This window comes from Drosophila navojoa, chromosome 3 (assembly GCF_054131105.1).
Source record: "Drosophila navojoa isolate 15081-1374.11 chromosome 3, UAZ_NAV_1.0, whole genome shotgun sequence".
NCBI classification, from domain to species: domain Eukaryota; kingdom Metazoa; phylum Arthropoda; class Insecta; order Diptera; family Drosophilidae; genus Drosophila; species Drosophila navojoa.
The window spans coordinates 17,328,526-17,356,068 of record NC_142891.1 but is presented as its reverse complement, the minus strand read 5'-3'; the positions used below and the strand labels follow the sequence as shown (position 1 = coordinate 17,356,068).

At 42.6% G+C, this 27,543-nt stretch overlaps 2 protein-coding genes across 2 annotated transcripts; one reads left to right on the top strand and one right to left on the bottom strand.

Annotated features, from left to right (window-relative positions):
• Positions 1–10,050: 10,050 nt before the first annotated feature.
• LOC115562064 (damage-control phosphatase 1) lies at positions 10,051–12,192 on the bottom strand. Its single transcript, XM_030382793.2, has one exon. It carries the CDS (start codon positions 12,094–12,096, stop codon positions 10,711–10,713), a length of 1,386 nt encoding a protein of 461 aa, XP_030238653.1. The 5' UTR covers positions 12,097–12,192; the 3' UTR covers positions 10,051–10,710.
• A 9,202-nt stretch (positions 12,193–21,394) lies between these two features.
• Positions 21,395–23,812, top strand: wor (worniu). Its single transcript, XM_030382792.2, has 2 exons — positions 21,395–21,651; positions 21,738–23,812. Exons 1-2 carry the CDS (start codon positions 21,561–21,563, stop codon positions 23,369–23,371), a joined length of 1,725 nt encoding a protein of 574 aa, XP_030238652.1. The 5' UTR covers positions 21,395–21,560; the 3' UTR covers positions 23,372–23,812.
• The last annotated feature ends 3,731 nt before the right edge of the window (positions 23,813–27,543 follow it).

The window sequence follows — 27,543 nt, the reverse complement described above, 5'->3', positions numbered from 1 at the left end:
CACAGGGACGAGGTCACAGGAAGCAGAGGCTATGCATCATTGCACATGTTTCACATGCTCTCGGCCAGGGTGAGCTGCTCGCTGACATTTAACATATTGCAGCACAAAGATTCCCACAATTGTCAAATCACAATCGCAGGGGGTGGGGCGGGTGGCGAAACTCGCGCTGATTGGAAGCCACCCAAATTGCTACCAGCAAAAATTAAATTAGGCCAAATTAAATGGCAAGTCTGATAGAAGCGCGAGGGTTGATTCATTAACGAGCGACAAACGCCTGCCTGATGATGTTATTTCTACTTGTCGACGTCACAGCAGTCGCATAATTTGCTGGCTGGCCACACTGGTCGAAAGTCAACGAGCGGGCGGACTGAGAGGACTGAGAGGGTTGCAAGTTGCACGCGTCATGGCTGCCTGCACACCCTCGGCGACCTGACCCTTGCCACTCCAATACACACAGAGCACATGCATAGTTGACATACGCTTTGAGCGGCATTCAATTCTTAATATGCGACACGTGACCCACACTTTGCACGTTCGCTGCGCCGCCACCTTCCTGCGTGCGTGCAGTGCACCCGGCTGGACTGCAGGTCCTGCTCAGCTCGTCTGCTTTCCGGCTTGACTTGTTGTTCTCTGACACGCGTTCCCTATCGCCTGGCTGCCATCTCCAAATGTTTAGCTCTTCTTCTTCTTCTTCTTCATTGTGGGCTGACCAGCGCCACGCGTTGTGCGATTGCATGTGATGTGGGTGTGGTGTGTGCCTGTTAGGGGTGCGGGTGTGTGTGTGTGTGTGAGTGTGTGTATATATGGTGGCGTCATGTGGCCAACTGGGGTTGATATGCTGATCTTTCATACGAACACTTCATGCTTTTTACTGCTGATTTATCGTAGCATTTTCTCGATATCTTTTGTCATTTTGTCCTTTGTCACCATGCGGCTCTCTACGTGATACTCATTGAACTTATTTGGGAAGGCCGAAAAGCTAAACTGAAGTATGATATACAAAATGTGATAAATAATTTACACATGCAGTTGAACTAGGACTTGGCTCATCCCACTGTCCCTGAATATGCGCGCCTCTCTACGTGCTTCTCATAAATTTCTCACTGTGCTCGCAGCAATTGCAGCACTTTATTGACCCGATTGACCCACAGCACGAAGCACTTATTACCGCGGGCAGTCCGCAAAATTATCACAGCCACAAGTACAAGCGGGCAGGGATAATGTTTCCACATTATTTGACCAAATTTGCCCAACAAGTCCAAGTTGAAGGCGTCGTGAGCGGATTTGTTTTCAGTTTCTTTTTCTTTTCTTTACGTACAATTTTCTACACGTTTCTTATGGTTTTTCTTGTTTTTTTTTTTTTTTTTTCTATAGCTCTGCAGATCGGGCGGCGAAAATTGCTAAACAAATTAAGTGATTTGCTATTGACATTTCCGCGAGCCTTGAATGGCGCACGCGCGTGAATAATGAAGTGCCAAGATCGCTTACAATCCACAGCAAAAGAGACCAAGAGAGAGAGAGAGATCAAGACAGACAGAGAGATCGAGAGAGAGAGAGAGAGCGAAGTCGTCAAGTCGTGAAATTGATCTTCTAGTGCAGCGGTCATTTTCACACAATTCACATTGACCCCGCGCACTGGGCCTGACCCTGGTTAAGGCTGGGCCTTCGCTCCACACAGCCTCGGCGGAGCTCAGGTTCACAGTTATGGCCACAGAATAGTTGCAGTTGGGGCCGACAATCGATTTTAATTTGTTTAACTTGTGCATCAATTTCAGTGCTTGTTTGTGCAGCATCCTCCTCTGGCCAGCTGCTGCTCCTGGCCCCCTTCCCCCTCCACCCACCCCACTCGACTGCAGCCTGCCTTTGTGCATAAATTACTGACACTTGTCTCCATTAAAAATGAAGGTGATTCAACTGTCATTCGCAGCATCAGACCTGGCTCTGACTGTGACTTCGTCTTTCGACTTGTAGCTGGACAGTTGTTGTTGTTGTTGTTGCTGCTGGTATGGCAGTCACGGCTCGCTTTTCACTTGGAATTGGACATGGATGTGGTTGCTGGAACTGGAATGATGACGGCCTATTGCGAATCCAATGAACATCAATCGCTGGCAATTTTCTTGTAATTGTGCGATGTTGTTGTTCACTGATTGTTGTTGCTATTGAAGAGCAATTGACAAGCCGATCAGCCCGTTCTGTGAGCACATTTTAATGGCCATGTGCCGCACGGTGAATCATGTTTCGAATTGACTCTAACCGAAGCCAACAACAGACAACAACAGCTGGCATAAGCTAAATAATCTAAATTAAAAGTTTTGTTTTATTCCAATGGAATTTTGCAATTAATTGTATGAATATGCTAGAGTAATACCTTGTTTGTAAATAATGCAGGTGATATAATATTTAATTTATTTTCGTTTATATACTCTTAAAGGTTGTTTAATAAGGAATAAGAGTTTTGATCGATTGTTGTAGCTTGTTCATCTAAGTGCAGCATAGATCTCTGCTCTCATTACTCCAAGTATAATTACTAAAAACTTTTTCTGGGTGCAAATGACAAAAGTATTCGCAAGCATATAAAAGATTATGAAAATCACATAAAATAAAAAAAATAAAATAAAATTGAAAATTGACAAAGAACTGAAAAATTCCTACTGAGCTACATTGGAACATATGCTAGATAAATAAAAAAATAATAATTAATAAATAATTAATAAATAATTAATAAATAATATCATAAAATAAAATCGTTTTTCGTTTTTGTCGAACTAATTTATGCTTATATATAACATAAAAAATATTATCTACTAAAACTAAATCAATTTATGTTTATATAATATATTAGTATATCTTTTCCTATATAACATGTACGATATACATTACAAAGCTAACTAGAATATAATAATAATTTTTTTAAATTTGCAAAACAAAGCAAATAATCCACAGAGTTCATGAATGTGATCCTCAGCTACTAAGCAGCTATCAAATAGCAATTGCCATGGAACTCGTTAGATCAACTTTCGTTTTTATCATATGCCCAGTTAAGTCTACGCACACACACACACACACACACATGCAGTGTCTGGTGGTGGTCCAATTTTGGTCAATTCGCTTTTCGCTAAATGTGTCCTATAAATTAGCTTTGACGCATTTTAAAATATTTTAGCACTTTTTTGTTATCGCAGCGACAAAATCTATTACTTAATTTTTTATTTGCGCCCCGCTCGTACATGTTTTGCAAATAACACTTGAAATGAAATATGAAATGCAACCGGCCACAGCTCTGGCCGAGAGTTGAGAGCCTAGAGTCGAGAGTCGAGAGTCGAGAGGTCTCCGGCATTTAACTGGCCATTTATGTGCGTGATTATTACGTGATATCGCGCATATTGGGCTCATAAATAATATTAAGCCAGTTTCAGGCGCAGCTCCGCGTTGCAGCCATCGCGGAGTCGAGCTTGAAGTCAGAGTTCCATAATTTTGTTTTTTTTTTTTCTTGTCGGATTCGGTGCCCAATTGCCTACACCCTCTCTATAGACAGACAGTCCATATAAATGGCTGGCTGCGGACTGGGACTGCGTTTTTCTTTTCTTTTTTTCTCATTTTCATTTTCATTCAATTGATTTCTGTTTGTGTTGGCGCATTGGCAAGCTTTTAAATCATTTAATATACCAATTATAACAAGTCGAGTAGTTAACATAAATCTGCAGTGGACTCAAAGCAAACGTAAGTGATTTCTTGCACTTAGCCTAGGCTTAAAATACCCAGCAGGTGAAACGACCCATGAAGGGGTATCATGAATTTAACCCCAGAGACAAACAGAGAGAAGTTTTGCTGAGACCTCATAAAGTGGAAGATGATGATGATGATGATATAGGACTATGTTTAATACTATAGTTTATGGCCATTGGTTCCCTATTATCTAGATATTTATATAAGAATAATATTCCAATCAATTTTTATCATTTTATTATTTTATAAATATAGTTTTAAATAATAATAAAATCTCAAAATCTTATCGAAGTACATTTTTAGTTTTTTTAATTTTAATTTTTTAATTTTTACCTATAAGACAGTCCAGCATTTCATACAGGATATCTCTTAGTCAGTCATAAATATCATTTGCATATTCTTATTCAATATTTCTGCTGCACTTTTTTTTTTGCTGGCACTTTGACGTCGCTAAGAAATCAAAACTCATGCATTATGAATGCCAAAATTTTCTGACGTAGTCAATTTCAATTTTTATTTATTTTATTGCCTTTAATGCATTGCGCGAGGCACTCGCAAATAAATAAATATTGAAACCGGCAACAGCAACAACAACAACGACACTATGACATTATGGCAGTCCCCGCATTAGGAACCCACAGTTATAAGTGTATATGTATGCATGTGTGTATGCATGTGTGTCTATGCATATGAGTTGCCGGCAAAATCGAAGGCTTTTCATATCTTGGGCTGACAGGTAGGTTAGTTGCCCCATTCGGGCCGCTAGGTGGCGTCTCGGCGGTGGCTGCTGTCATTGGTAATGCAGTAATAACCAACAACCTCCTGGACGTATGAGTCTACCCAGTTAAGTATATATACATACATACATATGCATATGTCTCTGTCTGTATGCGTCTCTATGGGTATTTCTTTTTGGCTATTTTTACACTGAATCATGGCTCCCACCCAGCCGCACTCGCCCTCTTCCTCGACCATTTGACTGTCTGCCCCAGTGTCTCATATTTTATCACAACAGCCGCCGCCGCCGCCGCCGACGTCGCTGTCGACGTTGACGTTGCCGACGCCGGCGTCTCGAGTGGCCAAGTGTCTCTGTGGCCAAGAGGCTTTGGGCCTGGTCTTTGGCTTTGGCACATGCTGCAGCCGCTTTTGTTGTTAAGCAGCCGGTCGAATGGCTCGGCTTGCATTTGGTTTGTGGCCGGCAATGCTTTTTTGGCACAGATTTACGACTTTGAATGCTGTTTTGATTTGTTTTGCATAAGGGTGTTCACGTGGCCAAAATGAATGAAAAACAAAATAAAATAAGATACAAGTAAATAAAAATAAAACAGAACAAAAGCAAAAGCAAAAGTAAGCGTTACAACTGTTTGGCCGTTTGTCTTGTTCGCCGTTGTAATTGGGCTTTCAGAATATGACGGAAAGAGTGCTGCTAATCAGCAAATCACACTCTGGCGTTGAGTAGACGAATTACAGTGCACCTTTTCCAGCGGGCCGGCGAATAAATGTGTGTGAGTGCCAGTGTGTATGTGTGCTTTGTCTGGGTTGGGGGAGTGCATAGAGTAAGAGGCACAACCTGTTTTTGTTTCCAATTAAGTATAAAAGGTAAAATATTTGCATGTCTAGACATCTAGTAGAGGACATTCATATAATATTCATATATACATATATGTATGTATATACATATATTTGTTTATGCATACATTCAATGACAACATTACTGCCCATGCTTGAAGCCAATAAACCTCAATCTTTGGCCATTTCACTAGGCTTTTAGCAGCCCACTAAGCGCGCCTTAGGCATAAACCCATATTTTCCAATCTTCATGATGCTGTTTAATATCCGCACGAATTTAATGTCAGTGAAGTGAAATTACATTAGTTTCATTTGCATGCCTTTGAATAAGAGAAAATAACAGATGTGATTTAAACACATTTTAGAATGATGGGCAACTCTTTATTATTTTTTAAAGATATAAACATAAAATCTGAGATATGTCGACGATTTCGGAACATGACTTTAAATTCATTTATATTTATTGCTCTTCAAAATATTTATATACAAAGAGACTTTAATAGTATTTAAGGGATAATTTAATAATTATATAAAACTAGACTTTATTAAATTTAAATAAGTTTGTAATACACGTGTATTTATATATAAAAATATATATATATATATATATATATATATTGTTAGTTTTTAGTTTTTAAGAATGACCATATAAGAAATTTTGAAAATTTTATATTTCATATTGGTGAGTGCGTTTTTTTTTTCAATTATATAAAAGGACAGCAAAATTATCTTCAAGCCGCAAGAAAATGTATTTACAATTTATAAATTTATATAATTTTATTTTTAAAATTTTTGCTAAGTCAAGAATCCATCTAAAAATATTAATATTAGCTAAATTTAATAGAGTATTATTTTTTATTTAATTATTATTATAAATATATATATATATCTATATATATATATATATATATATATATATATATATATATATATATATATATATATATATATATATATATTTTTTTTTTTTTTCTTTTTGCTTAGTAAAATGCAAGTATTATGTTATAATATAAACGACACGTAATTAAATATATTATAATTAAAATACTAAAAGGTACAATAATTTTTATTTTCTCATTTCTTTTCTTTTATTAAATCGCGAATATATTCAAGTCTAATTTCGCAACTGTCCAATCACATAACTATAAACATAACATAAAGTTTGTGTTGATATAATGCCATGTAAGCAGTTATTAAGTATATCAAGAAAAACCTTTAAAAATATATATATATGTATATGTGTATTTAAGTAACGCATTTGTGCACACCGAAAACAGAAAGCACTGGACATACAGCTAGGACTGGAGTGCGCAGGGCAGGGCAGAGCAGACCAGACCAGGGCAGGGCAGGGCAGAGCAGAGCAGGATAGGCAGCTGTCTGGGCTGGGGCAGCTCGTTGCGAGTCGTAAGTTGGGCAGTTGGCCAGGTGCGGGTGCCACAAACTGGTTGCTCAGCGATGGCCAAACGGCGATCGGCCGGCTGCCTCTCTGTCCGTCTCTCCGTCCGTCTGCGCTGACCAGGCTGCGCAGGCTGCCTAGGTTAGAGTTGGGTCTGGCTCTGGCTCTGGCTCTGGCTCTGGCTCGAGCTGCGTGGTACACACCCGCATCGTGGCAGCGCTAGCTGGCGCAGTTTAAAACCAGATTAGCGCCCAAGTCGATGGCTAATTTTTGTGGTCTTTTGGCTCGTTGGCCGGTGGCCGCGGCGTTGGGTTTTAAGCAAATTTGAATTTGAATTTTAGCGGGTGATAGTCGTTTGAACATACATATCTACTACTAGTTACTATTGCTGTTCCTATTATTGTTGCTGTTGCTGTTGCTGTAGCTGTGAATCGCCGGCCACTTGGTCAGTTGGCGAATGTGTTTTATTTTTGCTCTCTCTCTTTTTTTGGCCGTTGTTCCACAATCGTTGCGCTGTCCAGTTGACAGTGCCATTCGCCCGTGCCCAGCCTCAGCCTCAGCTTAAGCTTCAGCCTTTGAGTGCCCGTTTGGGTCTCAGTTTTGGTGTCTCGCTGAAATATGGGATGACATGGAGCCATGCTTATGGTTACGTGTGCACACGCCGAGTAGCCACTGAAGCTGATTACGAAACGCTGACCTTTTCGCCAGCTGCTCCGCCGGCTCCACTTGTCAGCGCCTTTGGCGGCATTTTTCGTTTTGCTGCTGCTTGGCGAAAGGTTTATGTCAACTGTCGATTGAGCTCCTCTAGCTGCTAGCTGCTCAGCCGCTGATTGTGCTCCCAGTTGTTTCCATTTAATTTGAACATAATTTAGGCACAACTTGTGCCTTTGATAGCCCAAGTGCCCAACTGCGAACACACATCGAACCTTCCACTCCCCACTCATCGGGTCGAGTGTTCCAAGCAAAGGTGCACCATTGTATCGTGAAATATTCACAGTGCATTTGGCAAAATATTTGCTCAAACGATATTTGGATATGAGTGCAAATCGTGACTCAAAGTTGGTCTTCGCTTTACTCATCCAATATTTATATATAGCGCTTTTTTTTTTTATTTATCAAATAAATTCTACCTTTTCTAACCTAACATATTCATAATATTAGCTGGCTCTATTTAGGTTTTCATGGTCAAATTTCTTATTTATGTTTAAATAAATTGTTTTTTATTTTATAAATTTTTTTTTATTTTTTTATTTATTTTAAATTAAATGAACAGTTGCTTACAGTTGTGTTCATAAAAATAGCAGGGCGACTGGAAGCATAATAAATTTTAGTGATAAATTCAATATTGAGAAAACAGCTTAAAATGATACTTTTGATATTTGTTTTATAATTTATCAATATTATTATTTTATAAATTTTGTTCCTTGCTGAGTAATAAAAATATGTACACAAGATTAATTTAATTAAAAAAAAAACTATAAAAAAAAACTATAATGTATTTTTTATAAATATTGATTTATTTTGAGCAATAAATATATATATTAGATTTAATTACGAAACAAAAACTATAATAAAATATTTTTTAAAAATTTTGATTTATGATTTATTAATATGTATGTCTTAAAAATTGAGTTTAAAATTACAAACAAATAATAACAAATATATAATTAAATATAAAAATAAAAATTAAATAATAAGCCTTATGATTATATGCTACACCTTCACTTGACTTCAGCATTTATACTAAATTGATCTCTTCATGAGATCCAAGGAGAGTAGTTAATACTCCACTTCACTGATCCATTCTAAACTCTTGATTCAATTCCATTTACTGCTCTTTTTGAATATAAATCTAGTCATAAATTTTGTTTTTCACTGTCACTTGAATCTTTTACCCATCCACCAAGCATTGGCTTCAAGTCGCTTCTATGCCGTGCCCAGCTCTGGCAGCAAGTTCGCATGAGTCACACAGCGGATGCATTTGCTTTGCCCCAATAATTATTGACTACTCCAAAGCAAACATTGCAGACACTTGTAATGCCTTGGCATCCGGTCAACTATTTTGGGGTGCACTGTGACTGAGGCGAGCTCTATTGATTGTCCGCCGTGTGAGTGTGCGAAAATGCCGTTCAGCACTCGCACCTTGCGAGCAGGCAAATAAAAGTGCGCGCTTGGCAACCGGGTGGCAACTGCTACTGCGATGGGTAATAGCTCCATTCCGTGCGAATCGAAAGCAAAACAAAGCTAAAGAAGAGTCGATTGTGATTGAATCCTGTTGTGCCAGCTGGTCCGACGGCGCATACCTGCGCGCTTAAAGCTGTTGAATGGGTGGTGGAAATCGCAGCTAGAATCATCACCTGGCCGAGGCAGCAACCCTCCCATCAACAACGGCATCAGACAAAAGCACCGGCAACAGCAACAGCCGCAGCCGCAGCCGCAGCCAGAGCAACCTGGCGGCTGCGAACTGGTGAGCTGGTGAATGGGACGGGTACACCAGTTGGCCGTAAGGTAGCCGGGTGCGAATTTTCAAGGGCGCATTCGCACTGGGAAGCGAGCGACACACCACCCCACCCCAATCCGAACATAAAACCAAAACCAAGTGGACAGCAGCCAGTTGCTGTGATTGCAGGGAGGCAGAGGCTTTTGCTTTCATTGCTTTATTTCGGTTTTGATTTGCAGCTGCGCAGTAGCCGAAACTTTTGGGGTGGATTTATCGGTGGGAAAATATTTGCGTGGCCCGTTTCCAGGCGCGTTCCACTGCCATTTCGTTTCACAGAGCATTAGGGGAATGTGCGAACTGTACCCGAGAGCCGCTGTGTGTGCATTGGAATTTCTCGATCCAACTCGCTGCGGCCCCATGTGGATTTCGCAATTTTGGCAGTTTAATAGTTGTGGGAATGCACACTTATTATTCCAATTTCAATTTCAATTTCAATTTAGTTGATTTCCTTTGGCCATTGTGCGCTGCTCATTTGGGAGGGTTTCCTGGATAAAAGTGCAATCAACTAAAAGACTTTGATTTGAAGTCATTTGCGACAAAGATTTGATACTACTTTGATATGGTTTCGAGTTACTGAGAAATCACTCTGCGTGCCCTGAGCAAGAGAACAAAGTCAGAGAACACCTACGGCTACGACTACGACTACGGCTACGGCTCTATTCAACTGAATATCTGGGAAATGGAGTGTTGCACTTTTTGAATGAACTGACCAGCCAAGCGATATTAATAGTGCATGGGAACCAAACATACGTCAAGTCGCTTGAGTAAATACAATAAAATTGAAACTATTTTAGTTTGCTTAAGGCACAAGACATTTAAATATAACCAATGAAGCGGAAAATTTAGTGAAAGTCGAAACATAATAATAATACATAGATTTATTGTATACCATATTCAATAACTTAATTTCTTTTCAGTACAACTCTGTAATTTACAAAATTTTATGCATAAATGCATCTAAGAAAAATCGTCGCTTAAAAACAGTTCTTTGCTGAAATGAAAGCCGTTTCACTTGAATGTATATCAGTTTTTAGACAACCCTCCGATACACATGCTCTGACCACCATTCGGGCATCTCCACAGCGCCACATGTTGAGTTTCACAACTTTCCATTTCCAATGCCAATTGGTTATCCGGAAGGAGTCGCAGCGCCGGCAGCAGCCTCTCGCATACAAATGGCCGCGCATGTGCGCCACATCAATAAAACCAACAGCATTAGTCACTCGCCAATTGGCCAATTGGCCAATGGGCCGCTGGCCAGGCGAGATCGGCGAGATCGACGAGGCGCTGGCTAGAGAAATGCAGGTGGCAGCCACGCAGAGCTGAAGGCGGTGCAGACTCGCTCGGTGGGCGTAACGATGCTGTTTGATTTGGGCAAAGTGCGCTGACAAATTTGGGCTCATTTATTAGGAGCACCGTGAGTTTTCTTCGCTGGCAGCGTAATGCAAATTAAGACATCCGACTCCCTCTCACCAGCTGCTACTGAGCAATCGGAGCAGAAGCAAGTCCACTCTTTACATCATATGGCCTTGCTGTGCAGCGAGCACAAAGAATGCTGAACCTCGCACTTGCACTTCAGGCTATCCGTGTACTGGATAACGCCATAGTAGCCAGATATCATCCAGGTGGGATCGGTCCTCATCAAGTGATCGGCGGTGCCCTCGGGCAGGCCGCAGATCACCTCGCACTTGACATTGCGCATGGCGCACATATTGGTCGGCCGGAAGCCGCGCAGGCAGGTGATGAACTCCTCCGTGGAGTCCCAGATGTAGTCGCCGAGCAGCTTGCGGTAGTTGAGATCTCCCTTGAAGATCGCCAGCTGGGCCTGCGAGAGCATCCTGTACAATTCGACATTCGAGTCGACCATGACGAAATAGGATTGTGGTCCCGTCCAGAAATGCGAAATGGGCGCTATGACGATGCGCTCGCTCTCCATGAGGAACTCCAGCTTCTTGCCCAGCATGGAGACATGCTCCTCCTTGCTGTCCTTCAAGTATTTGATGGTCCACTCAATGTCGTGCTTCATCACGTCCGATATGTACCAGGGTATGGCCTTGACATGCATCCGCACCTTGGTCGCCAGCTCCTGGTCCACCAAGTACTCGATGAACAGCAGGTCCGTGAATAGCTCGAATCCGCCGTTGTCGCAGATGTAGTCGACAATGACCTCCTTCTCGCCCTTGGCCTTCAGCAGGCAGTTCCAGACCATCAGGCTCTCGTCGACCAGCACCCGGCGATCCAGATCGGCCACATGGGCAAGGACGTCGATGTTGCTGTGATCTTTGGGCGATTCGAAGATGAATGAAGATAGCTGGATCTCAAAGTGATTGCTCCACAAGTTGATGCGCATCAGGCGGCTGAAGGACTTGAAGTCCTTCATTAGCCCGCGTGTGGCTAGGGTGAGGCAGCTTATCGCCTTATTACTGACTATGAGATCCTCCTGCTTGAGGTCCTGAAAGTAATCAAAGTCCCTCAGGCACTTGCTATTCTCGAAGAACGAACTGATGCGCCTGTACAGATAGCACTCGGAGTGCAGCCAGCTCGCCCGAAAGAACGAGCGCTTGGGCCGTGGCAGCTCGCTGATAAATGCATTCCACTCGGCCTTGTCCGGCTCATTGCCATGGAACAGCTGAAAGTTGCGATCGCGCAGCAGTTCCCTCTTCAATCGCTCTATCGATTCAATTATAATATGAAAGTCCTTATCGAGCTCACTGCCATGGATCTGCTGCAGTCGCGCCTTATTGGACAAGAGCGTCATGATGATCTGCGACATGATACCCGGCATTCGCGTCTGCAGGGCGATGTAGGCGAAGCTCTGCTTGAAGCGACCCGATAGCAGTGAATGGCGCGGAGTTGTCACATCCAGCAAATCCGCGCCCATGCTTGATGAAAAACTTGGCGTCATTTTGCTACTAGTTGTGCATTTGAGGATGCGTGAAATCTACTTGAATTTGGGGGCCGAAAACCTGACAATATAATACATATACTCTCTGATGAAGCTTCTGACAATACTGACAAATTGATCTAAGCTGCCAAGTTCATTTCAATTCGATGCGAGGGACTGGAATCTTCCAACTATCAATCAGTGTGATAATGTGTTCAGTAATGGATCCATTAGGCTAGACAACTGTGGGAAAGATCTTCTTAATCGGGATTCGCTTTCGTTTCCTTCCGTTGCCCAGGTTGCCCAAAGGTAATTTGCATAATTCTCAAATGCCTGGGATAACACTTGCGTGTCATCGGCCATCCGTCGCCATCCGGTTAAAGAGAATCATAACATGCCAAAAAGGGTTCAAGGAAGTGGATCGCATTGCATTGCATTGCTAAGACGACTGCGATGATGTTTCGATTGTCATTTGCATGCGTTTAGCATAATTGTCACATGCTCGGCTGCGATGGGAAACTGGAAATTGGTATCGAGGTGCTGCGATGTGCCCCGGCTAATGTTATGTAAATGGGGCAAGGTGTGCACTTCCTCTAGCAACCCCTGCGCGAGGGCTCAGCCAAATGGATTTGTATTTTGTATTTTTATGAACTGCGGATGACGCAAGTGTTCATTGTGGATTTGGCAACAGAAGAGTCCGTACCGCACTGATATGATTTTATGTTCTTTAACCATGATACACACACACACACACACACACACACGCACAAGACAAGCATTTACCCCCTGCCCCTCTGGCATTGGCTGCGCAGACATTGCTGCGTCAAAACATAAACTTGCGCCTTTACCTCCGAGCTCATTAGCTGTGCACCTTAGACGCTTCCACAACGCCGTCCAGGTGTTCCATAGAAATCGAAAACTTCCCCCGTGACATACCAGTTGCGGCTCTCAGTTCTGTTGCCGATGGTGCCTCGACTATCTGCTACTTCCTCGAGCACTTTCAAGATGTTGCGATTGCGCTTCGGCTCAACTTCAGGTCTGACTCGTTACTTTTTGGACACAAGGGAGGCAAGGTGGGCAAGGGGTGCGAGGGCTCTTTGTTTGTTCTATCAATGTGTGCGTCATATTCTCAATTGCTCAACCTTGTGAAATAGAACAGCAGCAGCTGCGCAATTTTTGTGGCAAGTTTTGGCATGTGCTCTCGCAATGCGTAATAAAAAGTGTGCATGGCGACGGGAGAAGAGTGGAGGGTGAGGTGGAGAGGGGCAGAGAAGCAAACGCTAGTTCCGTTCCCAGAATTCACAAAGCCCAAGCAGGTCGCGAGCTGCTGCCAGTCATAAACTAGCAAAAGTTCTCAATTTATAGATAACAAATATTTCGATAGCTATATTTCTTAATACACTGAGCGAAAATGAGCTCACATAGATTTAAGAAATGTATAATAAATGTTTACTAATTCTTTTTATTTTCCTTTGAAGTTGATATCCCTAAAAAAAAGACTCGTTTAATTTAATATTTAATGGCATTAATAATAATCAATTCTTATGCATACTGAATATTTCCTTCTTAAAGTGAAAGCTTATGGTCGCCTCTGAACTAGAGGCAGCATAAAGTGCAGTGCAGCCTCTGAGGTGTTATGTGTGCATCCATAAGAACGCCTCAACTTTCACCCGGCGGAAGAAATCGCAGCGTATACAACGAAATGTGACAAAATATGGCTCACCCGGTAATTGCTGCCGCCAGATAAGCCGATATATTTATGTTATTGCAGTGCCCCTCGACGTGGAATGACTAAAAAATTGCATTATCGTAGCCATAAACAAATTAGGGGGAGACCTTAAAAAATATAGATGCATATAAATGGAGAGAAAAACGAGCAGGAGCCGTAGCCGTAGCAGTAGCAGGAGCAGTGGCAGAACGTGGCTCAAGTGGCGGTCCCATTAGCTGACACCGGGACGAGTGCATACAATATTTTAGAAACAATGTAGGCCCCGGCTAAGCTCGCCAAGATTAATAACTCGCTGGCGCACGTTCAATTAATCTTTCGTTAGATGAGCGGAGGCTGTGTCCAAAACGTGGCGCTGCCAGCTCTCCATTTCTCCAGTGCTCCATTTTCTCTGGCTGACAACTTAACGGCACGTCTCATGTACCTGCCGCGTCGTCAGTGTCAATTGTGACAGGGCCCCGCCAGACGACAGATTCTCGCCTGTCTGCCCCTCGATACGACAGTACGAAAACAAACAAACGGACACGTTCAGTACAGCAGGGCGACAGCGAGGGCGAGGGAGAGAGAGAGAGAGAAAGTGAGAGAGCCAGTCGGATGATGTGAAACTGCTAGAATATCATGCCCATGAACGTGACAAAATCGAAGAACACAAAACTTTACAGCGCCCATCTCTCACTAAATTAGTTGTTTTAGTTGTTCGCTCGCTTCTAAATTTAGTCAGCCCAACAATCCATTGGCCATAAATCAATTAGATGGTTTTCCGATGCCAAACCTATTCGAAATTCCCAGCAGCGACTACTGCATCTGGCGAGGGTGCTTCAGGTGCAGCGACTCTATATCTACGGTTCGCTTTTATATACCCTGTACGGAGGAACTTTGTTGAAGATGTTGTTATGGAAAGAGTGAGGAAATATATCAGATAGTGCAGTTCGATAATATGCATATATTTTACACTTTGAATATTAAATGCAATGTCTTTAGTTTTATTTTTAATTTCCTTTTATTTTCAATTTAATTAAATTATTTTTTTATATAACTTTTCAAAAATATTTTAATTATTTTCCATTTTTTTATATTAAATTTATAGAGTTTAGCAATGTGAAAATTTTAATTCTTATTTTCAATTTAATAATTCAGTGTATAAAATTAAAAATAAAAATAAGTTTAGATTTTTATTGTTTTTTTATTAGTAAATTAATTATTAATTATAATTTTTTCCATTTATTTATTGTCATTTTATTTTATTTTAAAATTGTAATTGCATTTATTTCCATTGAATTATATTCTTTTCGCTTCGCTGCTGGGTATCATTTGGTCCAGCATTTTTTCCGACCCAACGCGGAGCATTTTTTAAAGGCATTTCTGGTATTTTCATAGCTGAAACTTAAATATAAAAACAAAAAATCCAATCCTATGCTGACAACTGAAATCAACATAAAATATAAATATGAGATCATTTGTAATAATTAGGCAGACATTTGCAGCTATTTTTACAGCATTTTGCAGGCTCGAAAAAATATCTAAAAATTCTCCCTCTCTCTCAATCTCTGGCTCGGCTGGGGAGTAAGAAAGGCGCACTTGAATCACTTGCTTAATTTGTTTAATTACGAATCCCCTGAGCACGGAAATGCAAATGCCTTTCGTGACTTTATTAATGCCAACAGGCGCAAGCTGTCACGGCAATTGATGCGACCCCTCCTGGCAGCAGAAGGCGTAAGTTAAGCTCGGCGAACAAAGCAAATGTTTTGTAATGAGGCTGAAATTGCACCACCACCACAACAACAACAGCAACCAGCAGCAGCAGCAGCAGCGGCAGCGGCAGCAGCAACGGGTGGATGGAGCTTGCAGCTCAGCTTACCGCAGGAAAAACAACAACAACAACAACAACGACAAAACAACAAACAAAGTCGAAGTTGAATTTTATTTGAATTAGCAACGCACAATCAAAAACATTCAAACACGCATAAATTGAATCCCGTGGGATGATTTCTCTGCCGCTTTCCCAGCAACCCCCTCGCTTTTTAGCCAGCAACTTGTCACGTGATTCAAATAACAAATAATGCATCAAGGATCATCCCTTGTTGCTGCTGCTGCTGCTGCTGCTGCTGCACTGACCCTTCTCCGTAATACGAATCCACTGAAATCCGCGCCCGCATCGCTACCTTTTATTTATTGGTCAATATGAATCCTCCTGCTGAGCCTGCGCCCTAGCCAGGCCACCCTCCCACTTCCACTTCCACTTCTCCCGCTTCGTTTTCCTTTCTCACGCACTTGGCTGCTGCTGCTGCTGCTTTTGCTGGTCCTCTGCAAGTGGAAATTCGTCTGGTCATGGGAACATTCGCACTCAATTGAATTGTTCAATTGATGGCCTCTAATCGAATATTGCATTGCACAAGGAGTGCCAGCTAGCCAGCTATTAGTATCGCTTGCAGTTGGGCTTTAATTCATGATCATATGTTATATCAGCGGGGGTTGCGTTGCCTTCTTAAAATACCTATGATAATACATGTAGAAATATTAGAAAATAAATTAATGTTTCACTTTAATCATGGATAATTGACCAACTGAAAGAACATTTCCTGCTATATGGATATTAAATTTTATATTTTATAATGTTGTTTTTATTTTTTAAATGATTGTAATTGATATTATTATAATACATATTATTATTATTATAAATATATATACATATTACTATTTTAATTAATATATAAATTATAATTTTCTATTATATATATTATAATAATTCACTTTATTATTTAAATTATTCATAATGTTTTTTTTACCACAAATAAAAAGCACTTAAACCTCTCTTAGTCTCTGCAAATCAAGCGACGAACTTGAACTTTGTCGCGCCCTTCAACTCGATGTGAGCGAGGGCCAAGAGGATGTTTGCTCTCGATAAGGAAATTAAAGACTTGCTCAAGTACAATAACCCAACTCGGCAATAATTTGGCAATTTGGAGAAAAAAAAAGAAGAAGAGAAACAAGATAACACTTTGCATATTTGCAAGTGAATCAGCGCCAAAAATGCTGTTGAAGCAGCGAATTTATCATATTTATTATATTTGTAATTTTTTATGATATTTCAAGAGGCATTAACATAAACGCTGATGTTAATCTCTTTTTCCCATGAAATAATATTAAAGAAAACAGAAGAGAGAAAAAATTAACTGAAGCTTGCCGCAGCATAAACAATTCATTATCATGATTCATTTATGAACAAAATTAAATAAAATCACTAGCTGAAAATTATAATTCGTATTAGTCAAGATGAGAGCTACCGATGGACGTTGACTGTCGCTTGGCGCTGCCCCCCAAACAGCAAGCACAGCTGAGCGGGTGGTCCCCCATGCCCCACACACCCCATAGAGCTATATATGACAGACAGTAAGCTTCCCAAGCAGATTAATATCTCAAGAGGCAAGAGCGTCGAGACTCGAAAAGCGTATTTTAATTAGTTAGTTGGTCAACAAATTTAATTTATTGTCACCCCCCACCCCTCTCCCACTTCCATTCCGCTAATGAATGCTGCGGTTGGCTGCGAGTCGATCGTATTCTTAGACCTGGCTCAGTTCATAATTGACCAATTTGTGTGTTCGCCTGTGTGTGTGTGCGTGTGTGTGTGTGTGTGTCTGTGTTAGCCTTATCGATGACTACACACGTTGCAGGGGCACACGCTGTCAATAAAACAAATTAGTTTGAATTATAGACGTAGCTTCTAACTTGGCTAATTTATGCGGCGTCGGAAGCCGTGAGCCAACGTGAGATTCATGTTTCGGTTCGGCTGTGTGTTCCTTTCCATTACAAGATGATCGTTGCTGTTGCTGTTGTTGTTGTTGTTGTTGTTGTGCTTTTATTTGTTTATAATTACCGTTAGCTTTGATAACAATATCAGATTTCAATACGCTGCTGCTGCCCACCGCGGCGTCATTTATGTTCACTGACCTGGACATTCTGTTCATTGGTCTCCAACTCTGTCTCAGTCACAGTCTCCATCTCCATCTCCACCTCCATCTCCGTCTCTGTCTTCGTCTTCATCTGTATCTATTCAGTGTCTTTTGTGTCTCCTGCTCTTCAGTGTCTGCCTCTGTGGCCAGCTGCTCAGCTCCAACTCCAACTCCAGCTCCATCTGCAACTCCAACTCTTTGTCTGCAGATCAGGCGCCAATAGTTCTAAGATCTTGTTTTGATTGCCGTCCAGTTCGCGTTGCCGCCATGGTCGGCGCATTCTTTTGCTCAGTGGCTTGAGAAATCTATAACTCGTGACATTGTGCGGCGGCGTGTGGCATGCAACGGCTGACCACCCCCTCTCCTCCCTCTCGCACTCTCTGCTGCCGGCCAGGTTTTGCATTTCTGCATAGTTTTCTTACACTTTTCCTATCCATCCGGCGACTTTCTTTTGTTGTCAGTCGCTGCTGCAGCTGCAGCAACGGCAAATTAATGACATTTTGCACTTCATTATGCGACTTTGGCGGCTCTTTGACACTTTGAAGTGAGGCACTCAGCTGCATCTGAGCCGCGTCTCAGCCAACATAGTTACAGTTCACTGTTTGTCGTTCGCCGTTTGCAGTTTGCAGTTTGCAGTTTACAGTTTGCGGTTTGGCTGCCAGGTGATGTCTGCAGTTAGCTCGCTTTGGTGTCTGCTGTCAGGCAACTGGAGCTGCATTTGGTTAGAAATGACGGAGAAATGTTAGCATTGAGTGAATAGGAGACAGTTTCACGCTGTCGAGAAAATCAAACAACTTTTTAGGGTCTCCAATAATGTGTGCATTGCAAGGGTATATTGATATTTGGCTGATCGTGAATTATGTGTGAAATGAAACCTATGAGCTTATCGAACTTAAAAAATGACAACTAAGCGAATATGTATTGTAATATATATTCATTTCTAATTCTATATATGAATAATTCATACAGACCAGATTATTCCCCTTTAAGTTATTATCTCTTCTTACCCGTATATATTATCTTAGTAATTTTTGCAAGCATAAATATTCTTAGAAAATTCAAAAAAATTTTATACAACTATAGCATTACGAAATAAATTATGTATACTGATTTATTTATTTATTGGTTATTGGAATTAATATAAAATCAAAACAATTTTAATAACGCAATATTATAGCACTAGCAACTGGGTTTATGATGATTTATCTATCCCTATTATTGTAGAAATATATTCTCATCATAAAATATATTTATATATAATTTGATATGCATGTAACACTATATATTAAATATAAATATAATAAAATAAAAACGAAAATAAATGAATTCCACAAAAAATTATTAAATTCTTAACTAATGAACTCAAATAAATTAATTACTTTTAAATTCAATAAGCTGCTTCTGCTGATTTAACTATCGCAATCAGTAGAAAAGTTTTTGTCACCTACAACAAATTTCCATTAATTAATTAAAATTTCCATTAATGAATGAATATGAAATGACTAACCCATTCCCAATTCTAATGTTTTCTTCCGAACCTATAAAGACTCATTACTTAATAAGGCGATATGCTAATAACTCATTCGATTCACTGTGAATTCCTCAGAAACTACCCAAAGCTGATTAATTATGATAAGTCATTATATCGAGCCATCTCAGTGGAGGTCTTGATTCGTTCAGCAGTCTTTAAAGAGATCGTTACATTTGTTTTTGATGTGCATTGTTATTTTGAGAGAGAACACCTCCGAGGCGCAGGACACACCGGTTCCTTTGCAGCAGTTTGGCGCCAATTTTTCGGTAAGAAGTCGCTGAGCATCAAAATCAGTTGCTTGGTACGTGTCAAGGATGCAAAGGCAGCTGTGCGCCGGCCACCGACAGGGGCAGGGGCAGGGGACAACCCTCTGCAGTGCCGAGATTTCTGCCAAGATCAATGCCAAGACGAAGACGTTGTCTTTGGCTAAGGGTTGGCCCGCTGAGTAACGTACGAAATGCAGTTTCACCACCACTTCCAGCAACAGCAGCAGCAGCACCACCACCACTACCGTCAGGCGGCTGGCTGGTGATGCTGCGCGTTCCATTGGGGTGGGCCAACTGCAGCACGAGGCACAGGCGCAGGCACAGGCGCAGCGAGCACGTTGAAAGGTGCCAGGTAGTTTCGCGCATACCTTTTGGCGCATTCCAAGGTACTTCATGGCAAAAGGATCGGCCAGGTAAATGCGGCGGCGCAGCCACCCCATGAGCTGAGCCCTAGTGGAGGTTTCTCGGACTGGCAGCTGGCTGCCAAAATTTCAAAAACAAATTTTCAATAAATTTCATGGCCGTTAGGGATTGGTTGTTTTTGTTGTTGTTGTTGGTCGAGTGCACCTAGGCGGAGGAGCGAGGGCAAAGGCTGTGAACAATAGTTGTGTTGATTTGCTTTCGTTGCTTGGGTTGTTTATTTCTGCGATTAATATTTGTGAACCGCTAAGTATTTTGTGCATTGTCTTGCCTGCCATCGAAACTGCACTTTGATGACCAAGTTGTCTCAGCTGCGGACGCTCTAAGACGATCACTGCGTCACTAAATGCATATAAACGAAAAGGATCAGCCAGATCAGAGATTTGCTCAAGTTTAATTGAGTGGAAAAGCTAAGCTTAAAGCAAACGCAATCGAGCATCTCAGCCACACGAAAGCTGCAGCTTCAGTGAGCTCTGCGAGGACCATTGACTTAAGCAGCTTAAGGCCTGCAAGAGCACTAAAACCAACCGAAAAGTCGTCGAGTTTCAATGCTGCGCTCTTGCGCTCTTTGGGCAGCGCTACGAATGAAATGTGAAACAAGAGCGCCAACAGCAAAGAGAGCCAAAGCAGAGCGCCAATTGGCTGCGCGCTCTATAGCTTAGAGCTTAAAGCTACTCTTCGCAGCCAACGAAGAGCGAACGACGAGCGACGAACAGCGAGCAACGAAGCAGCTCACCTGCTCGCAGAGCGCGAGCTTCGTGTCGCTCTGTGTGTAGTTCGTCGTGTACATAAGCCGAGGCACCCGATTGTGTCTGAAAGAGACAGCACCTCGCTGCGAGTTAAAAATAAACTTGCGCTTCAAGTTGTATATAAGCTCTGCAGCTGCTGCTCGCGCTCACGCTCACAAATAAACACGCACACGCACGCATAGAGTAGGGGAAATTTGAGTGTACAAAATTGAATCTCAGTGGCAGCTGGTGGCGATCGGCTGTGCTGGAGGGAGAGCGACGCGCCGGCAACCGGTGTGTGTCTATATATCTGTATGTGTGTGCGAGTATGTGAACGATGACTGTGTGTGTGCGTGTGTATGTGGTGTATGGCACGTGCTCGCTTTTTGAGCTGAGATTTGTTGGCGGCAGCTCTCTGTGCCTCGCCGATCTGCAGCTGGAGCAACGTTCAATGAACGGCACAGCTGTTGCGGCAGGCGACAATCCATGTCTGGGCAGAGGGGTGACTGCAGATCATTGTATGTGTGGCTCGTGGTGGTTGATTTCCGTACAGAATCCCCCGTAACGAAAATCGGAAGTAGGTAGCAGCAGCAGATCCTTTTCTGGGCAAAGGGGGTTGGTGCTGCTGCTGCTGCTGCTTTACTTTTGGCTGGGGGTTGATCCTGCCTCGTGAAGTCTATATAAAATTAAAGTGATCCTCGGCGGTTGCATCATTCACATACGAAACGGCCAGCGATCGAGACGCGTGCGAGCAGCCAATGAACTGCTCCAGTGATTCAAAGTTCAGTTTTACAAATCAAAATTCATAGAACACGATCGTGTTGATCCTCCTAGTGCGACTAAATTGTGATTCCTCCAGCTAATATGGATAAACTAAAGTACAGCAAATGCCCGTTGAAAAAGCGGCCCATACTGGTCGAGGAAGAGCCAGCGCTCGAGGATCAGTTGTGTCATGGTAGGTTCCGAGATTGCTCTCCTCTTTCTTTGATTGGGATCTCCGGTAACATTCGCTAAATTCCATTGCCTTATCTTCCTCTTCAGATGAGGGACCCGTTGATCTTAGCGTAGCTGCCGCCGCGGTGCCCTTGGAGCCGGCGCAGTGGTCCGTCAAGGCGGAGCCCGAGCCACAACCTGTGGCCACGGAGCTGCGTCGACGCTTCGATGCGGCCATGACACAGACCAAGGAGCAACTGGCGCGTCGCATTTGGGAGGAGACGCGCGAAATAGCGCGCGCCTTTCCCGATGTCTTCACACGCGAGGAGATCGCCAAGAGCCTGGCGCGCCTGGGCTACGGCGACTTTGAGCTGCCGCCCGAGGACGAGGTCATGGAGCCGGAGAGTGAGCGCGACGCCGCAATGGCTGCCAGCTATGCCAGCATATCGCCGCCATTGCCGGTGCCCGTGGCTGGTTTCGTCAAGGCGGAGCAGCAGGAGGAGGAGCCGTTCGGTCTGCGCAACTACAACAACAACTTGATGAAGAGCATTGCCGACTATGAGGATTGCATGAAGCTGCCACAGCAGGAGCAGCAGCAGCCGCTGCCACAGCCGCTGCCGGCAGAGCCGCAGGATTTGAGCGTGCGGCCCGAGCAGCAGCGTCGCGGCTTGACGGAGAATGTCAATCTGCACAACGTGGCGCGTGCGCTGCTCAGCATGCAGCACATGGCGCCGCATCAACAACAACAGTTGCAGCAGCAGCAGCAGCAGCAGCAAAGCTTCAAGACCAATGCGAAGCACGCGCCGCCACAGCCGCTCGAGCAGGATGATGACCTGGAGAACCAGGAGAACAACGAGCATCAGCTGAACATGAAAATCAAGAGCAGCAACGATCTGTACTACCAGTGCCAGCAGTGCAACAAATGCTATGCCACCTACGCGGGCCTCGTCAAGCACCAGCAGAGCCACGCGTACGAGAGCACCGAGTACAAGATCATACGGAGCAATCCGAGCGGCGGTCCGATCGTGGACCAGACCGAGTTCTGCACCGATAAGGCATCGGCGCTCATACAGGCGGCGAATGCCGCCTCCGCGCAGTCCATGCAGAAGCCGGTGGGCGTGCCGCGCTATCACTGCAAGGACTGCGGCAAGTCCTACTCGACCTACTCGGGCCTCAGCAAGCACCAGCAGTTCCACTGCCCCTCGGCGGAGGGCAACCAGGTGAAGAAGGTGTTCAGCTGCAAGAACTGCGACAAGACGTACGTCTCGCTGGGCGCCCTCAAGATGCACATCCGCACCCACACGCTGCCCTGCAAGTGCCCCATCTGCGGCAAGGCCTTCTCCCGGCCCTGGCTGCTGCAGGGCCACATTCGCACCCACACGGGCGAGAAGCCGTTCAGCTGCCAGCACTGCAATCGCGCCTTTGCCGACCGCTCCAATCTGCGAGCGCACATGCAGACGCACTCGGACGTGAAGAAGTACTCCTGCCCCAGCTGCACCAAGTCCTTCTCCCGCATGTCCCTGCTGGCCAAGCACTTGCAGAGCGGCTGCCAGTCGGAGCAGGGCGGCTCCGGCCCCGGCACGGCGGGCTTCAATCAGCACCAGCTGCAGCAGCATCTGCAGGGCTACGAGGAGTCCGCGCACCAGCTCTACTATGCGGGCAGCGCGGGCAGCAGCGGGGGCGAGGAGGACGACTCGCACGAGTTTCAAATGCCCACACAGCTCCGTCAGGGCATATACTAGGCACGCTCTATATATACATATATATACATATTTATAATTAATTTTATTTTTTAGTTTATTTAGTCACATCTCGAATTGTAGCCAAAGCAGGTAAAGAAGTCAGGAAATCAGTGCCAAAAATTAGTCCGGGCAATTTTATTGCCCATTAGGAACATTTCTAGTGTAGACAGCAGATCATATCCAAAATGTTTATAGAGTCATAGATTAGCTAATTAGGCATTTAGCATAGGAGTTTTGTTGTTAACTCATGTTTTGTTATTGTTACTCTCACTCTCTCTGTACAAATCGAAATGGTGCGAGCTTATTCATAATACTAGAGTGTATTGGAATATTTATGTATTTATGCTAAATTTAATATTACAAAATTTTAATTTATTTTTCTTTTACTTAAGTTGTGTAAATATGAAAATTATGAATAAATGAATTAAAAAAGAGAAAAAAAAGAAACTACAATGCCTTTCTCCACTTCTATCTGGTATCCCATCTAGACTTGGCCAGATCTTGCAAAGCTAGACGATTCTGGCGGTATTTATGTCAATTTTATATTACGAAATTTCAATTTATTTTTTACTTAAGTTTTATAATAATAAACTACAATGGTTTTTGATTTACTGCAACATTTTGTCAACTTCACTTGCAGCCGAGTCGCTATCTTCAATCCGATCTAGACTTGGCCAGATCATGCAAGGTTAGACGACTTCGATTGCGATGCTCATTTGCTGACAAGTCGCGGCGTCTCGCTTGGAGCGACGTAGGTGTCTCTTTATTTATTTATCGATCGTATGGAAGTAGCTGCAGCTGATTCGCAATTTTGGCGAATCACAAAGCGCCGGCAATGAACAGAGATTGCAGCAACAGCGGGTGGTGCTGCTGGTGGTGCGGCTCATTTGGTGGGTGGCTGACTAGCTCTGGCGGATTGACTGGCTGACTGGCTGGCTGGCTGGCTGGTTGGCTGGCTGCCTGGTTGGCTTGGTTACGGTTAGAGCGGAATATCAAATCGCTGCTTAAATCAAAATTAATTGCCAGAATAATAATTGTTTTGAACGTAAAGCGCCAAACGGCAAACGAGAAGGAGAATTGGTGCAGCTGCAACTGCAATTGCACCAGCAACAGCAGGCGGCAAGCGCCAACAACAACAACGACGTACGACAAACGTCTAGCAATTTTTTCTGTTGAGCTTTGGAGACTTGCGACGGGGCGGCGAAAACCACTCAAAACAACAAACAACCCGATGAATCATCGATTTCGGGTCTACCACGGCAACGGCAACAAGTTAACAACAACAGCAGCAGCAGCAGTCGGAGCAGCAGCCGGAGCAGCAGTCGGAGCAGCAACAACTACAACAAGTTTTGCCAAGCCGGCTTAGTGCAGCCGCACGCAGCTAGATGGCGCTAGTGGGCAGTCATCGGGCTTTTGGTTCAATTAAACGCGTTTTCCAGTTCATTTTCGTTGCCACCGCGTGTTGTTGTTGTTGTCGTTGTTGCCATTGTTGTTGCTTAGCTTATTGCAGCGATTTTGTTTTTGTAGCTTTTCCGCACTGCCGCAGCCGCAGCCACAGCCACAGCCGCACCTTACTTTGTTGCCCAAAGTCAACTTTGTGCCTGCCCAACTCGCATTATTATAAATGCCGTCCACGCAGTTTCTTACGCTCTACAACTTCCAGTTTCATTTTGGTTTTTTTTTGTCTTTTTGTTTTTCGGCACTGCCTTTGGTTTTGCTCTGCAACTGTCGGAAATACACTAGCTAACCTATGGAGTACTGCTATTTGCTGATCAAATTTGGATTTCAATGTGCGGATATAGGCGAGAAATGAGATGAGATTGAATGTTAAATGTGTTTTGGTTCATTCGATATCTAGTATATAGTATTTGGTATAGAGGATACTAGCATACTAATAGTGAAACTCTATTCCAATTGGACTAAACTAGATATAAGATTCATGGATATGCCATACATACGATATATGAAATATAATTAGACTGTAGCCAAATAACTATTATGACATTTGGTATACTAGTTATATATGGCATATAAGCAAAAGGATATCAATAGTGGAACTCAATTCCAATTGGACTAATTAGTGTGTGCCATAAATCCAAAATATAAAAATTTTATCTAACATTTTTTTATATTTTTGTAACTTTAAAGGAGAAAATAAAACTAGAAATATACAATTGGAATTGCTACCCATTCTAATTAGAATAACAAAATTACTACCACTTATTGGATTTCAGGCGCATGCTAACTGCAATATATATCCAGTTCAAGTACCTCTCAGAAATTTTAAAATATTTTCAGTTCTATTCTCCAGTTTCGCCTCTAAATTTAAACTGTCCATTGCAAACATAAAGATTTCTTAAGTTTATTTATTATTGAAATCTTGGACAATTAAAACCTTCTCCTGCACACACATTCGTTCCCAGCTTCAGCTTGATTGATTAGAGTATTTCCAGTTCTTTGCAGCCTCATTTGTTGCTCGATTCCGTCACGAATTGTAACTTGTCAGGCGGTAGCTTTGGTCTATTAGCCAAAAGACAGCACAGGCAACGTGCGGCTTGACTGCGAAAGTCATATTAGATTTGGCCAGAACCCAGGACAATGTGTGAAGCCACGTCGCGCCCTTCCCAGAGCGCCGATCAACTGTTGTCAGACTCCAAATTTTCGCCGTCTTTCGTAGGCGCTGTTGACGTTGACTTGCTGCGCGTGCTGCTGCTGCTGTTGTTGCTGCTGCTGCTACTCCGGGTGCTGCCACGCCTTGAAAAGCACATGGGCAACGCACATGTGCCACAGACAGAATTTAGTGGTAGCGGCTTTTGGTCAAAGGTTAAATTAGACGGGCCGTACCCCCTTCAGACGCCCCGCCCCTCCCCCTCCCGTACCCACTGTAACGGCTGACTGGTGACAAGTGCCGCGCCGCGATTGCATTTGAAAATCGTTTAGAGCCTTAATTTATGGCCCCCAAAAATGGCCAAATAAAAATAAAAGATTTTGCTTGGCTTTGGCTCTCTGCTCGAATTTCATTTATTTCATTTTAATTGGCATTTTCGTAGCTGGCACTAAAAACACGCCTTGATTCTATGCCGTGTGCACCTCTGGGGGCTCTAGAAGGCAAACTGCTGTTGACTTCCTCGCTGGCAGTTTAATTAATCTCTTATCGCTAAATGCTATTTGAAATGCATTTTTAATTTTACAAAATCAATTTTTCGTGCCAAATATTTAAATTTCAAATTCATGGCACGTTTTCGTTGCGGCTCATTGTAATTAATATTTAATAATTTGCAACAGCATGTTAACAGCTATTTGTAGCGAGCTGATGGGCTGCAAGATACCCTGTAAAATAATATTTATGAGATTTATTATTGAGATTTATTTATTAATTAAATGAAAAAATATGGAAAAACTAAAAATAAAATATTAAATGTATTAAAAGTCTTATAGTTCTTAAAAAGTAAACACAAATTTTTTTTAAATATATAAAATAGAACAAAATTCAATCTAAACCATTTTTCCCATTTATAAACTTTTATAATCTGCTTTAGCCCATTATACCCTCTCATTCATCATTACAGCGTATATCACATTATGGAAGTATGAAATATGTCAGGCGCTTTAGCAATTGCCGACGCTGTTGCCTTTGTCGCAGCTGTTGATTGACTCGAGACCTGATGCAGATACCAATTGTTGTAGTCAACACTGTTGTTATTGTTGTTGCTGTTGCTGGCTGTACGTGTTGTTTGTTTAACGCGCTGGGTGTAAATTAATATTTAATAATGGCCGTTGCGATATTTTTAGATCTAATCACACTTTAATATGGTCTACAGAATGTCTTATGCAACAAGAGATTAGCCGTCGGCTTAAAGCCAATCTCAGGTTGAGCAATTTATGAGCTTTTATATAAGAAAAGAGAGAGACTAGCGCAGAGCACAAATTGGTATGTAGTTTCCACATGCTGGATGACTCATGGCACAAGGTAAATAATGAGAGAAATTAAGAGCAATTTGGTGGAGCAGATGATTCAAAAACATAAAGCTTAAATTTGCATAATATGACTTTGAAGTGTATAGAGTAAATAAAACAAATAAAATATACAAATATAAAATAAAATATTTAAATTATTCAAAATAGAATTTTGAATAAACAATAAATATTATATAAAATGTCTAAATATCCAA

What these genes read in the sequence shown, in the direction of transcription:
- LOC115562064 (XM_030382793.2), bottom strand. Translation starts at nt 12,096, where the DNA reads ATGACGCCAAGTTTTTCATCAAGCATGGGCGCGGATTTGCTGGATGTG.
- wor (XM_030382792.2), top strand. Translation starts at nt 21,561, where the DNA reads ATGGATAAACTAAAGTACAGCAAATGCCCGTTGAAAAAGCGGCCCATA. An exon ending in CGAGGATCAGTTGTGTCATG is followed by an intron (nt 21,652 to 21,737) that starts GTAGGTTCCGAG and finishes CTTCCTCTTCAG; the next exon opens with ATGAGGGACCCGTTGATCTT.